The 12505-nt window shown below is 47.8% G+C and overlaps 1 protein-coding gene and 1 long non-coding RNA gene across 2 annotated transcripts in view; one reads left to right on the forward strand and one right to left on the reverse strand.

Annotated features, from left to right (window-relative positions):
* The window catches only part of LOC108793002, a 17362-nt gene extending 4920 nt beyond the window's left edge, over positions 1 to 12442 (forward strand). The window contains exons 2-4 of the long non-coding RNA XR_001941620.1: positions 3202 to 3205; positions 4269 to 4274; positions 12430 to 12442. This is a non-coding gene — a long non-coding RNA (uncharacterized LOC108793002). The remainder of the gene's footprint in view (positions 1 to 3201; positions 3206 to 4268; positions 4275 to 12429) is intronic.
* OCRL (OCRL, inositol polyphosphate-5-phosphatase) overlaps positions 4645 to 12505 on the reverse strand; it is a 55489-nt gene continuing 47628 nt past the window's right edge. Inside the window, exons 16-20 of the mRNA XM_018563902.1 lie at positions 10089 to 10211; positions 9764 to 9848; positions 8133 to 8260; positions 7668 to 7779; positions 4645 to 5328 (exon numbers count right to left, since the gene is read on the reverse strand). Coding sequence (XP_018419404.1) covers positions 5204 to 5328; positions 7668 to 7779; positions 8133 to 8260; positions 9764 to 9848; positions 10089 to 10211 — 573 coding nt within the window. The 3' untranslated portion in view covers positions 4645 to 5203. The remainder of the gene's footprint in view (positions 5329 to 7667; positions 7780 to 8132; positions 8261 to 9763; positions 9849 to 10088; positions 10212 to 12505) is intronic.

Raw genomic sequence — 12505 nt, forward strand, 5'->3', positions numbered from 1 at the left:
ATCTTATTTTACACCCAGTGATGTCATCTGTGCTCTGTGCAATGCAAGCAGATAATGGCTGGTGGGAGGAGCCGACAGGGAGCTGTACATAGCTTGCTGAAAACATCAAAAGCCTCAGTACTCCTCTCAGAGCCCTCGTGCAAGCAGTGGGCCGGCTCTTGGGAGGAGTTATGCAAATATCAAAACGCCTTGATGGGTGGATATCAGCCTGGAGGAGTGGGCGTTCCAAGGCAGTATGCTTTTGCCACCCTAGGCAACGCCCACATGTGACGCCTCCATTAATGAAATCCAATTAAATTAAAGGGGCGTGCCAAGGACAGCCAGGTTAGGGAGGACATTTGTGCTGGAGTTTAGCAGAATTTAGGACGTTGGGGAAAGGCGGAGCAAGACCATCACAGATAGAAGTTGTCAGCATGCCATGACGTTCAACAATTATTATTCCAGGAGAAACCTCAAAAGCCCCACCTCCTCCTTTGACGCATTTCACCCAACTGTGCTTAAAGGAGAAATATGGGGTAAAGTGTTTTTCCCCGTAGTTCTCCTAAGGGTTACGGGAGGACACATACTAGCATCCTCCCGTGACCCAAAGCTCAGTATATAGCAGGCTACAGCTCGCGGTATACTGAGACAGCCGCGGCCGGGGCGGATCCCGATATTACTGTTGAGATCCACCCAGCTGCGTGAGTGACAGCTGGCTCTGCATATCTAGAGGCAGAGCCAGCTGTACCCGCCCCCTCCCCGTCTGTTCCGCTGGAGGGGAATCCCTGCCGGGAGCCGTGAGTGACAGTCACGGCTCTCTGCAGGGACATGATTGAGAAGTAAGCGAGCGATGGTGTTTGCTCACTTCCCGATCTATTGAGCCGACGTGTGACAGTTTCATTGTCACACGACGGCCAGAACTATGAGGTTGAGTGAAAACCACTCACCTCATAGTTCTCCTTACTCTCAGTGATAGATAAAATGCGTCAACCAGGAGGTCCCAGGTGGGGTTTCTTGAAGGTTGTCCTGGAATAATAAAGTTTTCACTCACCACTGGGCTTAAGTCTGGCAATGCAACAGAGGAAAAGTTGGGACGTATAAAAACTTTATTTTTCCAGGAGAAACCTCAAGAAGCCTCATCTGGGACCTCCAAGCCTAACGCGTTTCATCTATCACCAGGCTTAAGCACAGTGGTGGGTGAAAACTTTATTATTCCATTGACAAATGTCATGAAGCTCCATCTGGGACCCCCTGCTCTAATGCGTTCTACCCACTACTGGGTTTAAGCCAAGTGGTGGGTGTTACGTGTCAAAAGGAAAAGGTCCCAGGCAAAGGCATCTTGACTTCCTGGAATAATATGGACGTTGCTGTGTACTGGTGACTCCGATCTATGATGGCCTTCTTGTTCAGACTTCTCCTAATGATCTTCCACCCTCCAGCACTAGGTGCTTACAGGAAGGCGTCCGGCCCCAGTGGGGGAGGACAGCCCGGCCCCAGCGGGAGAGGACAGCCCGGCCCCAGCGGGAGAGGACAGCCCGGCCCCAGCGGGAGAGGACAGCCCGGCCCCAGCGGGAGAGGACAGCCCGGCCCCAGCGGGAGAGGACAGCCCGACGGGGAAGGACAGCCCGGCAACAGCGGGGAAGGACAGCCCGGCCCCAGCGGGAGAGGACAGCCCGGCAACAGCGGGGAAGGACAGCCCGGCCCCAGCGGGAGAGGACAGCCCGGCAACAGCGGGGAAGGACAGCCCGGCCCCAGCGGGGAAGGATAGCCCGGCCTAGTGTCATGCTCCAGGCAGGTGGGTGGCCAATATGGTCATGGAGGAGCCACTAACAATGTATGTCCATGAGATTCCCTCTTCATAATGAATACAAGTATCCTCCCCGTGCCCCCTGGAGATGTATCTGAAAATCACAACCTTGAGATGGGGTTTCTATACCACAATATTTATGTTCTCAGGGAAGGCCAGAAAAAAAAAAATGATATCCTCGAGTGTAGATTGGTCGATTTTGTAGTGTTTTCAACACATCGTAAGACAATTTTTTCCCCCCGGAACACAAAATATTCTTATGCCGGCCTTAAAGTATCACTCCAAAGCAAAGCAATGTTTCCAGAGGAAGAGTCGCTGCTGTTATAAACTTTCTGTAGCCAATGTACAGTCCAGTGCCGGAGACCATTACAAATTGTGCGTCAGTGCCTCCCCCACCGATACATCACACAAAACCATGGGCAGAATGAGGACATCTGCTACTGCAGCATGGGAGTTCTTTTTCATGACTCAGGTCGTGCCAAGGAGGTACGGTGCACAAAGATCCGGCTATCTCAATGTTGGGCAGATTGTGGATTTTCTTTTTTTGTTCCATGTAATTGCATCGGGTTGACCTTGCAGCAGGGGTGGACTAATGCCTATGGAAATCGGGAGCCAGTCTACCCACCGATCCAGTCTTCCCAATGCAGGAGCCAGTCTACACACCAATCCAGGAGTCAGTCTACCCACCAATCCAGGAGCCAGTCTGCCCACCAATCCAGGAGCCAGTCTGCCTACCAATCAGGGAGCCAGCCTGCCTAATGCAGGAGCCAGTCAGCCCACCAATCCAGGAGCTAGTCTGCCCACCAATCCAGGAGCCAGTCTGCCCACCAATCCAGGAGCCAGTCTGCCTACCAATCAGGGAGCCAGCCTGCCTAATGCAGGAGCCAGTCAGCCCACCAATCCAGGAGCCAGTCTGCCCACCAATCCAGGAGCAAGCGGGATTTTTTAGGAGCTAGCTCCATTGACAACAACCAGAGAAAACCCTCAAAAGTTAGGCATCTTCTGTTACTTTTCAAGAACATCGGTTAGCTGGCTCCTTGTATCTGTCCAGCCCTGTGTTTTGGGGTCAGTTTGGATGCAGACAGGTTATCCAGGGTCCCTCTTTATAGAAATGTATACTTTTATGGTGTATAATGAAATCATTTACACCCCTTTTGTTCCCAGGATCACCTGAAAGTGCGTCTGTTGATCTGACAAACATGGGGATTGGTGTGGAAGGGGCTGGCCTCCAGTTATTTTTATGTGCCCATGTCTCCTGTAGGCAGCAGTATAACTCTAGGTTTATTACCATCAACCTGTGTCCCACAGTGGACAATAAACTAGAAAATTCTTGCTGGTCTCTATTACTAAGCTTCTCATGGACTGAAAAGGGTCAGCAGGGGTGCAGACATAAAGAGGGAGCTCATGAACCTAAGGGAAGTCAAAGCAGGGTGCAAAGCAGCAAGCTCAGCTGATCTTGTAGTGTACAACACTATACAAAAGGTGGGACATAAGATGGATGACAGCTTATCAGGGGATGAATGATAGGGGGAGGCCAGCTGGCTCAGGGCCCAAGGATACATGAGATGCTAACCCAACCCAGCACTAAAGAGGCAGACTTGTTGAGCTCATTTCTGTCGGTACACTAAGATAAATCTAAACTCCAATAATGAATGAAGAGTCTGGCCAACCAAAAGAGCAGATAATGCCTGGTGAGATAAGTCACCATCTAATATTTAAATGTCATGAGGACTCAAATAATAACAGACCCAGATGTGCAGACCCAGGAACTCAGGGCAGGGATGCTGAAACTCCCTCATAATGGGCACAGCAGGTGTGCAGACCCGGGAGCAAAGCATAGGTATGGTGGGAGACCCCCATAATGGACACAACAGAAGAGTGCAGATGTGGGAACTGAGTGCAAGGATGGTGGGTGCCTCTCATAATGGGCACAGCAGGTGTCCAGACCTGGGAACTCAGGGCAGGAATGATGGGAACCCCTCATAATGGGCACAGCAGGTGTACAGACCTGGAAACACAGAGATCTGACCAACACAATCCCAGAGAGACAGCAGAACTCAATAAATGGTTTAAATAGGCCCTGTACTCCATTCAGCCCACACCCTTACCCAAATGTACTCACCCTCCTAGGGCTTCCTCTCTGTTCCTTTCCTACAGAATGCTTGGAGCTTTTAGGTATAGAGGACCATGTGATGCAGTTCCCAGACGTGGCCTGAACACTGTCAAATGATGGTGGGATGACATTGCCCATGTGTAAGCTCTGACACAATACAACACAGAGTCAACACATGGCCTTTTGCGACAGCTGTAACAAAGGACAGAGCGGCATAGAAAAATGCCGTGAAGGTGCGTATAACCGAGTCCTGGTGTGAGCTTTTAAAGAGAACCTATCAATTTGCCCTGATTGGGTAAAGGGACAGTCTCAGACCATAAGGCATCTCTTATCAATTGGAGTGGCCAGATTCTTCAAATCCACATGGAGTTTTTTGTTTTTTTTACACAGATGACAGCAGCAAGTGATCAGAAGAGCCACAGCCTAAAGAAAAACTCGACTCCTGCCAGAAACTTTGTACCGTTTTACCTCTATACAGTGAAGAGCAAATGTATAATACAAAATGCAAACTGGTATTTTGCTACAAACCCAGAAAGAAGTATCAATGTGGAACTGAGAAAACCCGGGCTCATGTACACATGACGAGAAGAACCGATACGTAATTGGACCGATGCAATACTTTGGTTTGCCGCTTCCTCAATAGAATAAGGTTACTGCACTGAAAGTAGCTGATAGTATCGGCTGACATGGGCTCAGAGTTGGGAAAGCATCCGGTGTTGTAACTGCAAGAATCAAGCCACATGTACAAAGACTACGATGAAAGTGAACATGTAAGCGGGCCTAAGAAGCAGAAAGCAAGCACAGACACTGAATAATAATGTATAACCTTCATGTGTTCTTCACATGATTATAAATTGAACGATATGGACCAGGGAGGAGTCACGGCAACTATTCAAGAGATGATTCTGCAGAAGAAAGAGCAAAAGGGCACTTAAATAGGAAAGAGTCACACACAGAACTTACAAAGACCATGGCACCAGTGTGTAGCGTTGAAACGACAAAAAGGTGAGGACCGAAATGTCCGGGTAATGCAATAGTGCGTCCGCGTTCTTGTACGCACCACAGACATAGCTGTTCGCGTGGAACAAACATTACACCTGTGTTTGGGGAGGTCGTAGGGCTTCTTCTACTCCTATAGGTTAACCGGTACAAAACAAAAAAAACGATGGCTTCAGTCAAGATTTCCCCTTCTGTTCCTGAAGAGAATATCATATCCTCAGGCAGGCCTTCAGGGAACGGTCTGGAGTCAGTCATGATGTCCTCTAATAAGAGGGTCTCTGTAACGGCTCCTGGAAAAAAACGTCTCACTCCTCGTCACTTGCCAGCAGGAAACCCAGGATGAACGCAATCCCCCTCTGGCGCTCGCTCGCAGTCTGTTTCCCCACTAAGTTAGGTGGAGGCCGCAGCAGGAGGCTTGTGAACACGGTAGCTAAACAGAACGAAACATAAATCTGTATTAAAGCCAAACAGCTAAATACATTTCAGGTGCATCAAAACAGTGCAAAGTCTTTTAGTCTCTAGAAAGCAGCCACAGAGTGCAAAAGCCTATCCTCTGCCAGCATGCCGCAGAGAAGGACCCTTGCTTGCCTGGTCTCTCTGCAGAGGTGCAGCACACCCTATGTGGACTCAGAGCTAGAGCTCTCCAATGAGCAGGGAGAGTTTTGCTGATAGTCAGACCTTCTCAGGGTTCTCCCGAGCAAGGGACATGCTGGACCTCTGCAGAGAGACCACTACTTCCACATAAAGGTCCCACTATGCAGCATGCGGTCAGTGTAAGGCTCAAGAGGAAAAATAACTATACAGTCATCTAGATTGAAATCCTACAGGGCTTGCAATATTCTTATATATATATGTGTGGGGTACTCAAAATCTTCACTAGTGTGCAAATACTTGAAGTTAAAATCAGAGACGGATACACATTCTATATCTTATATACACAGGCTTTCATAGCAGAAGCTGACCAGAGGGACATCCTGACATAACTACATCTACTTCTATAGAGACCACAAAGGGACTCATATACAGGTGAAACTCGATTAGAATATCGTGCAAAGTTCATTTATTTCACTAATGCAACTTAAAAGGTGAAACTAATATATGAGATAGACTCATTACATGCAAAGCAAGATAGTTCAAGCCGTGATTTGTCATCATTGTGATGATTATGGCTTACAGCTCATGAAAACCCCAAGAACCCCAAATCCACAACCTCAGAAAATGAGAATATTACATGCAATCAATAAAACAAGGATTGTACATAGAACAATATCGGACCTCTGAAAAGTACAAGCATGCATATGTACTCAGTACTTGGTTTGGGCCCCTTTTGCGGCACTTACTGCAATTACTTTTGCACGATATTCTAATTATTCGAGTTTCACCTGTACACACATTCTATATCTTATATGCACAGGCTTTCATAGCAGAAGATCCACAGAGGGACATCCCGACATAATTACATCTACTTCTATAGATATAGAAGATATAGATATAGAAGTATATATCAAATACTGATATTCAAATCGGGACATTCTCAATCTAGTTGGGCAGACAATAGGTGACCTGCAGACAAATAGAGAAGTGCGATTATAGATTGTAAGCTCCTATGTTCAGGGTTCTCCTAACTATCTTGTCTTGAATTGTATTGTAACTGTCATGTCTTCCTTATATTGTAAAGTGTTGCACAAACTGATGCGCACAGTGGTGTAGCAAGAGCACTTCTGCCATGCAGCACTTGGGATCCCCGGTTGCAATCCCGGTCAGGACACTATCTGCCAGGAGTTTGCATGTTCTCCCTGTACTTGCGTGAGGTTCCTCCGGGTACTCTGGTTTCCTCCCACACTCCAAAGACATGCTGGAAGGTTAATTGGCTCCTGTCTAAATCGGCCCTTGTATGTATGCATGTGAGATAGGGACCTCAGACTCTACGCTCCTTGAGGGTGGCGATTGATGTGAATGTGCACTATATAAATTGTTGGCGCTATATAGATAGCTGTTATAATAATAATAAAAAAATAATAACAACAAACAATATTTGGCCCTTATTCAAAGATTTGTACAAGAAAAAAACACGAGGATCTGCTATCATCCTTCTCCCTTTTAATTTAAAGTGACATTAAAGGCTAAATCCGCCCACCCCAATGCTAATGTAAGGACTTACCTTAAATCATGCCTCTTAATGCGATCCTCTTCTTCTTTCCTGTTGTTTTCAGGAGCCCCTCCAGTGCTGGTGCAGGTGTCCGATCCAGTGCTGACTCCTCTCTCTTAACTGGCACTTCCTGTCCCACGGTGTCTGTGCGGGTGCACGCTGCTCCATAGACTTACCTTGTGTCTCTCCTCGTCTCCCGGCCGAAGATCTGAACTGCGCATGCGCCCGCCCCAAGATCCTTTGCGGCCGCCCGTGAATTTTCAGATGTTCGGACGGGCGCGCGCGGCGGAGACACAGGTGAGTTTTCAATTTTTTGAAAGGTTTTTTTTTTTTTTTTATGTTTTTGCATAAATCTACTGCTTGCAAAAAAAAAAAAAGTTTAATCAAATCTGGAGTTTCATTTTAACAATTCAGAAGGAACTCCATATTGCCAGGCAGTTTCTAGGGCAGGCAGTCTAGTCAGTTTTCTTTGATTGCAGAAACAACATTATCAGAATAAACAATTACTTCTGCCCCCCTGCGTTATGCACATTTGACATGTAGATGAGGTTCGGGGGTCTCACACCAGAGCTCCTTTTATCTGACTTTGGCACCAAGTCTAGGCACCGGTATACTCTTACCAATCAGGCTGGCCGTCAAATTGTTGTCACTAGTGTACTTCAGCAGCTCTCGAAGAAACGCCATTAAATATCGGAAAACGTTCCGGTGGCATCGTGGTAGCTGAGATATCACCTGGATGCAGAAAATTCAAATCGGTCACCAAATGCGCAGAGACAATAAGGAAGAAAACAAGATGAAGAGTGTGACGGTAGTACTGACGGTGGTATACTACCTGTGTATGCACCGTACCAAGGTGTATAGATAGAACACACTGAATGAAAGAGCCATGAAAGTATATGTCGGAATGAAATAGTAAACAGGAAGGAAGACCTGAGAGAGGAGAGGGAGAAGAAAGATAGGAAAGAGAAAGTGGAGAAAGAAGGGATAGAAGAGGGAAGCAAAAGTGAGGGGGAGAGAGGAGAACATGGAATAAAGAGGAATTGACGACAAAGAAATAAAGTTTATTTTTTAGCATTTTTACGTACCTGGCGGCAGAGGCGAGTGTCATGGGAACAGTCAATACATCGCTGATAGAGCTCGTAACAGATCACTGGCTCTGGTACAGCTTCCAGGAATATTAACAGAGCTTCTGCCACAGAATGGTTACTACCCGCTGGAGATCAGTGTTAAGGTGATGTAAGAGACGACAGATCACAAAACATAAACTTCATATACAGTACAAACAAGAATAAATATATGCCATGGATTGTAGGTGCTCATCATCACTGCCGACAGAACGGTCATATTCTTTCTGTGGGTTTTATATTTTACTGCATAAAAGACTGGAATGGTTCTTGTGGGAAGACATATGCATGATATACATTCACCAGTAACTAAAGACATGGAAACCAAGTTTCAACTGACAAATCTTTTTCTACTTAAAAGGAGAACTATGAGGCGGGTGCTTTTCACTCACCTCATAGTTCTAGCCAACCTGTGACAATAAGACTGTCACAGGTCGGCTCAGTAGATCGGGAGGTGAGCGAACACATACCGGCATTCGCTCACTTCTCGATCCTGTCACGGCTCTCTGCCGTGACAGGGGAGGGGCTGGATTTTCCCCCTCCGATCCGCCAGCGCTGACTGGCGGAACGGACGGGGGAGGGGGCGGGTACGGCTGGCTCTGCCTCTAGATATGCAGAGCCAGCTGTCAGTCACGCAGCTGGGCGGATCCCGCCACAATTGTCGGGATCCGCTTCAGCGTCTCAGTATACCGCGAGCAGTAGTTTGCGGTATACTGCGGCGTCTCAGTATCCTGCGAGCTACAGCTCCCTATATACTGAGCCTAGGGTGACGGGAGGACGCTAGTTTGTGTCCTCCCGTTACCCTAAGGAGAACTATGGGGAAAATCCTCAACCCCATAGTTCTCCTTTAAACACCTAATTGTCAAATCGCCAGAATAAAAGGCGTGTAGAGCTGAGCAATCTGCAAAAAAAATCTAATTTACAATCTAGGAATCTAAGAAATTAGATGACATAGACCTATATGCAGTTAAAGGATAATTAAACCCTTGCGAAAAGGGTTGAAACTTACCTATGTCTCCATTCGCGGATCTGAAATATCTTGGGCGGCTGCAAAGGATCATAGGGCGGGCGCATGCACAGTACAGATCTACGGCCAGTAGACAGGGAAAGACACAAGGTAAGTCGATGCAGGCAGCATGCACCCGCACAGACACCGTGGGACACAGAAGACACAGCAGTCAGTATTGGATCAGGGACCGGCACCAGCGCTGGAAGGACTGCTGAAAAGTACTGGAAAGATGATCGGATCAAGAGGCATCATTTAAGGCAGGGGTAGCAAACCTCCGGCCCTCCAGTTGTGGTGGAACTACAAATCCCGGTTGTCACACTTTCTCCCAGCTGGGACACATAGCAGGGCCCAGCGGGGAGGAAAGAAACCAGGGATGTGCCCATGTATCGGCACAAAAATGGCACTTTCGGCATGTAGCCAAAAGTGCAATTTTTGGCCGAAATGTTTTGGGGGCCGATATATCGGTGCATTCTCTACTTGTAGCACTTGCATCCTTTTCTATATACTCGTCAGTAGTATGTAGGGTGTAAGGGGAAGGATTCCTAGCAAAGATAACTGGATGATCTCTGGCAGTGAAGGATACGGATGTTATCTGGAATGCTGGTGTCTAAGCAGTCGATAATCTGCTGTAGTTCTTCCTGTCTGCCAGGGGTTTGGAAGAGATCTTCCTGCAAGAGAGAACACACACAGCTCTTAAAATGTATCTAAGCCCCGTCAAAGAAAGTTTCTTATTGGCTTCATTTTGCTCTGTTGTATTGTTGGGCACAATTTGTTATATTGGATTGAAAAATACACAAAAAAAAACCCTTTCATCTTGTTAGAAATTCTGAGCTCTCCTCCGTCCTGTTATCTCAAAGAGCCAACAGAGGGACTGTAATGGCAGGGGACATCAGTAAGTGCTGACAAACCTGATGGCAGGCGTTCTTATATAAATGGTCCACCAGCAGCCACATCTCTTTTGGGATCTTGAGAGGTTTGTCGGTCACACCGTCCCCTTCTAAATCCGGAAGCATCTGCATGACGGCCTTCTCCTGGGGGGTGACATAATCCGAAAACATGAACAGTAAGAACAGCTATTATCTAGACAACAGCCAAGATGCACCGAACAAGCAACTTCTAGGGGCCCATCCAGAGGCGTAACTAAAAACTTCAGGGCCCCGGAGCAAGTAACCACGAAGGGTCTCCACCACCACCAGCCTCGGCGGTTACTAGAACTGCTTACGTTCCGGGGCCTCCCCCAAGTGGCGGTTTCCCAGGGCGCGGTCGTACATGCGACCCTGGTAGTTCCACCAGTGTGCAAGGTGCCTCCTTGTGTGTGGCAAATTCATCTTTTGCAGCCCAACACTGCTTAGCTGGTATAACTTAAATCAGCTGAGCAGTGTTGGGCTGCAAAAGATTAATTTGCCATACACAAGGAGGCACCTTCCTTCACACCAACACCACCTCTCAACGTTTGCCTACCGCTCTCCTCAACCGTGACATCACACCCTTACACAGCCCAGGCTCCTCCCCTCAGCACGTCAGTGCCACATCCTCCACTGACATCAGCAGCTGTGTTCTCCGGTGAAGTGGGGAATCTAACATGCCATAGGAATCCCTTGATGGTTACCGGGGCCGGGCAGACCCTCTCCTTTCTTTCCGCAGAACGCCAGGGCCCGGTCGCACATGCAACTTCTGCGACCCTGGTAGTTCCGCCAGTGGGCCCACCAAATCTTTTCATACATTTCACTTTTGTCAGCAGATCCAGATCTAGCATTGTAGGAAGGACCGTGATCACACCGATGTGTCTCTACGATGGCGTTATACCAGAGCTTGCATCCTCAACAAAAAGTATGGAATAGCAGCATCGCATTGCCATCCTGACAGAATCCCTTTACATTGAACTTGGTATCAAACACAATAGAGGCAACTAGAACATCTACAGGGTTACTTTAGGGGTTACCTGTTGAGGGCAAAATGGCAGGAACTCCTATCAGGGCACCTCCCACCTATTAATACAATTTCTAAGTTAGGCTTATTAGCAGGGCTTGAAAAATCTGCTCATCCTCTCGACTTTGATGAGAGGACGCCGGAGCCGGACGAGTAGATTCCCGGCTGGCTGTTGTAATTACACGGCCGGCAGCTTTACATTCAAGCGATCAGGCGTCTCTAGAGGCGCCCGATCGCTTGTATTAGCAGCAGCTGCCACTGCCGTTGCCGTTCCCGAGATCCGCTGTGCCGGTGCGGCTGGAACCGGCACGGCTGCTCTGTGACAGGAGATCAAAGGGAAATCGGTACACAAACTCCCTCCGATCTCCTCTCCAGTCCCCGAATGCAGGAAGTGATGTACATTACATCACTTTCGCATTCAGCTGTCACTCTCCAGCTTCAGAAGCTGGTGAAGCAGATCTCAATTTATGTTAACATTTTTTTTAGGGACACAGAAAGCTTTATGTGTCTCTAAAAATATGTTAACATAAATTGCAAGGCTACAGTCCGGTCATGCTGACTGGTGACATTTTTGACTGACTGGTGAGATACCCTGAAATGTTTCAATCCCTGATTAGGTTAATTATCAAGGACCCCCCATAGCCGGAGGACCAGCCGAGACATATCCTTCTCCTGGAGAGCATTGCAGGTCAGGTAAACTGACTGACCCGGCATCTCCACATACACCAGAGCTGGCTGCTGCAATATCGTTATTAACCAAATCAACCAGCAGAGGGCTCCAGCGCTCTTCCCTCGCCCTATAACATCATCCAGGGATGGGGAGACGGGTAATGCTGACATCATGTTCCACAAAGACCAGGTCACCTCCTACAAGCACAGAGAGATCAATGGACACTGCAGTCCCTGACCCTAATGCAAGCTTTTCCCTGACAATGACGTGAAATGAGAATCTGACACTTTGATTTAAAAAGCAGCCAAGACATTGTTGAAGATCGGGGGGGGGGGGGGGGGGGGGGATGGGAGATGGTCTGTTCCTGCAGGAATCGCCTTACAAACCGTCTTTCTACATTCAGATGTATAGCAAAGGGGCCGGTGAGCTGGTTACGGCCCGGTTGGCGCGCACCCATCAATGCCGCCATGTTGGAAGGGCAGGTGAGAAAAATGTCTCCCTCTAGTGAACACCAACAACTTTAACATTTGTTCCCCAAACATTTTGTGGCCTAAAATGGTCAGGTGACAGGTGAGAGTTCATTGAAAAGAATATTAATAGCCAACATCATGCATGCAGTGGGGGAAACAGGGTTGCAGGTATTTGTTCAGCTGTAACATTTTGCCGGAGATCTGATGTTCACATTGTTGTCATAATCCACATTTTTGGGGGTAGGGATGGTTTTCA

The sequence above is a fragment of the Nanorana parkeri genome, unplaced genomic scaffold, assembly GCF_000935625.1.
Source record: "Nanorana parkeri isolate BGI_ZX_2015 unplaced genomic scaffold, ASM93562v1 scaffold708, whole genome shotgun sequence".
In the NCBI taxonomy this organism is placed as follows: domain Eukaryota; kingdom Metazoa; phylum Chordata; class Amphibia; order Anura; family Dicroglossidae; genus Nanorana; species Nanorana parkeri.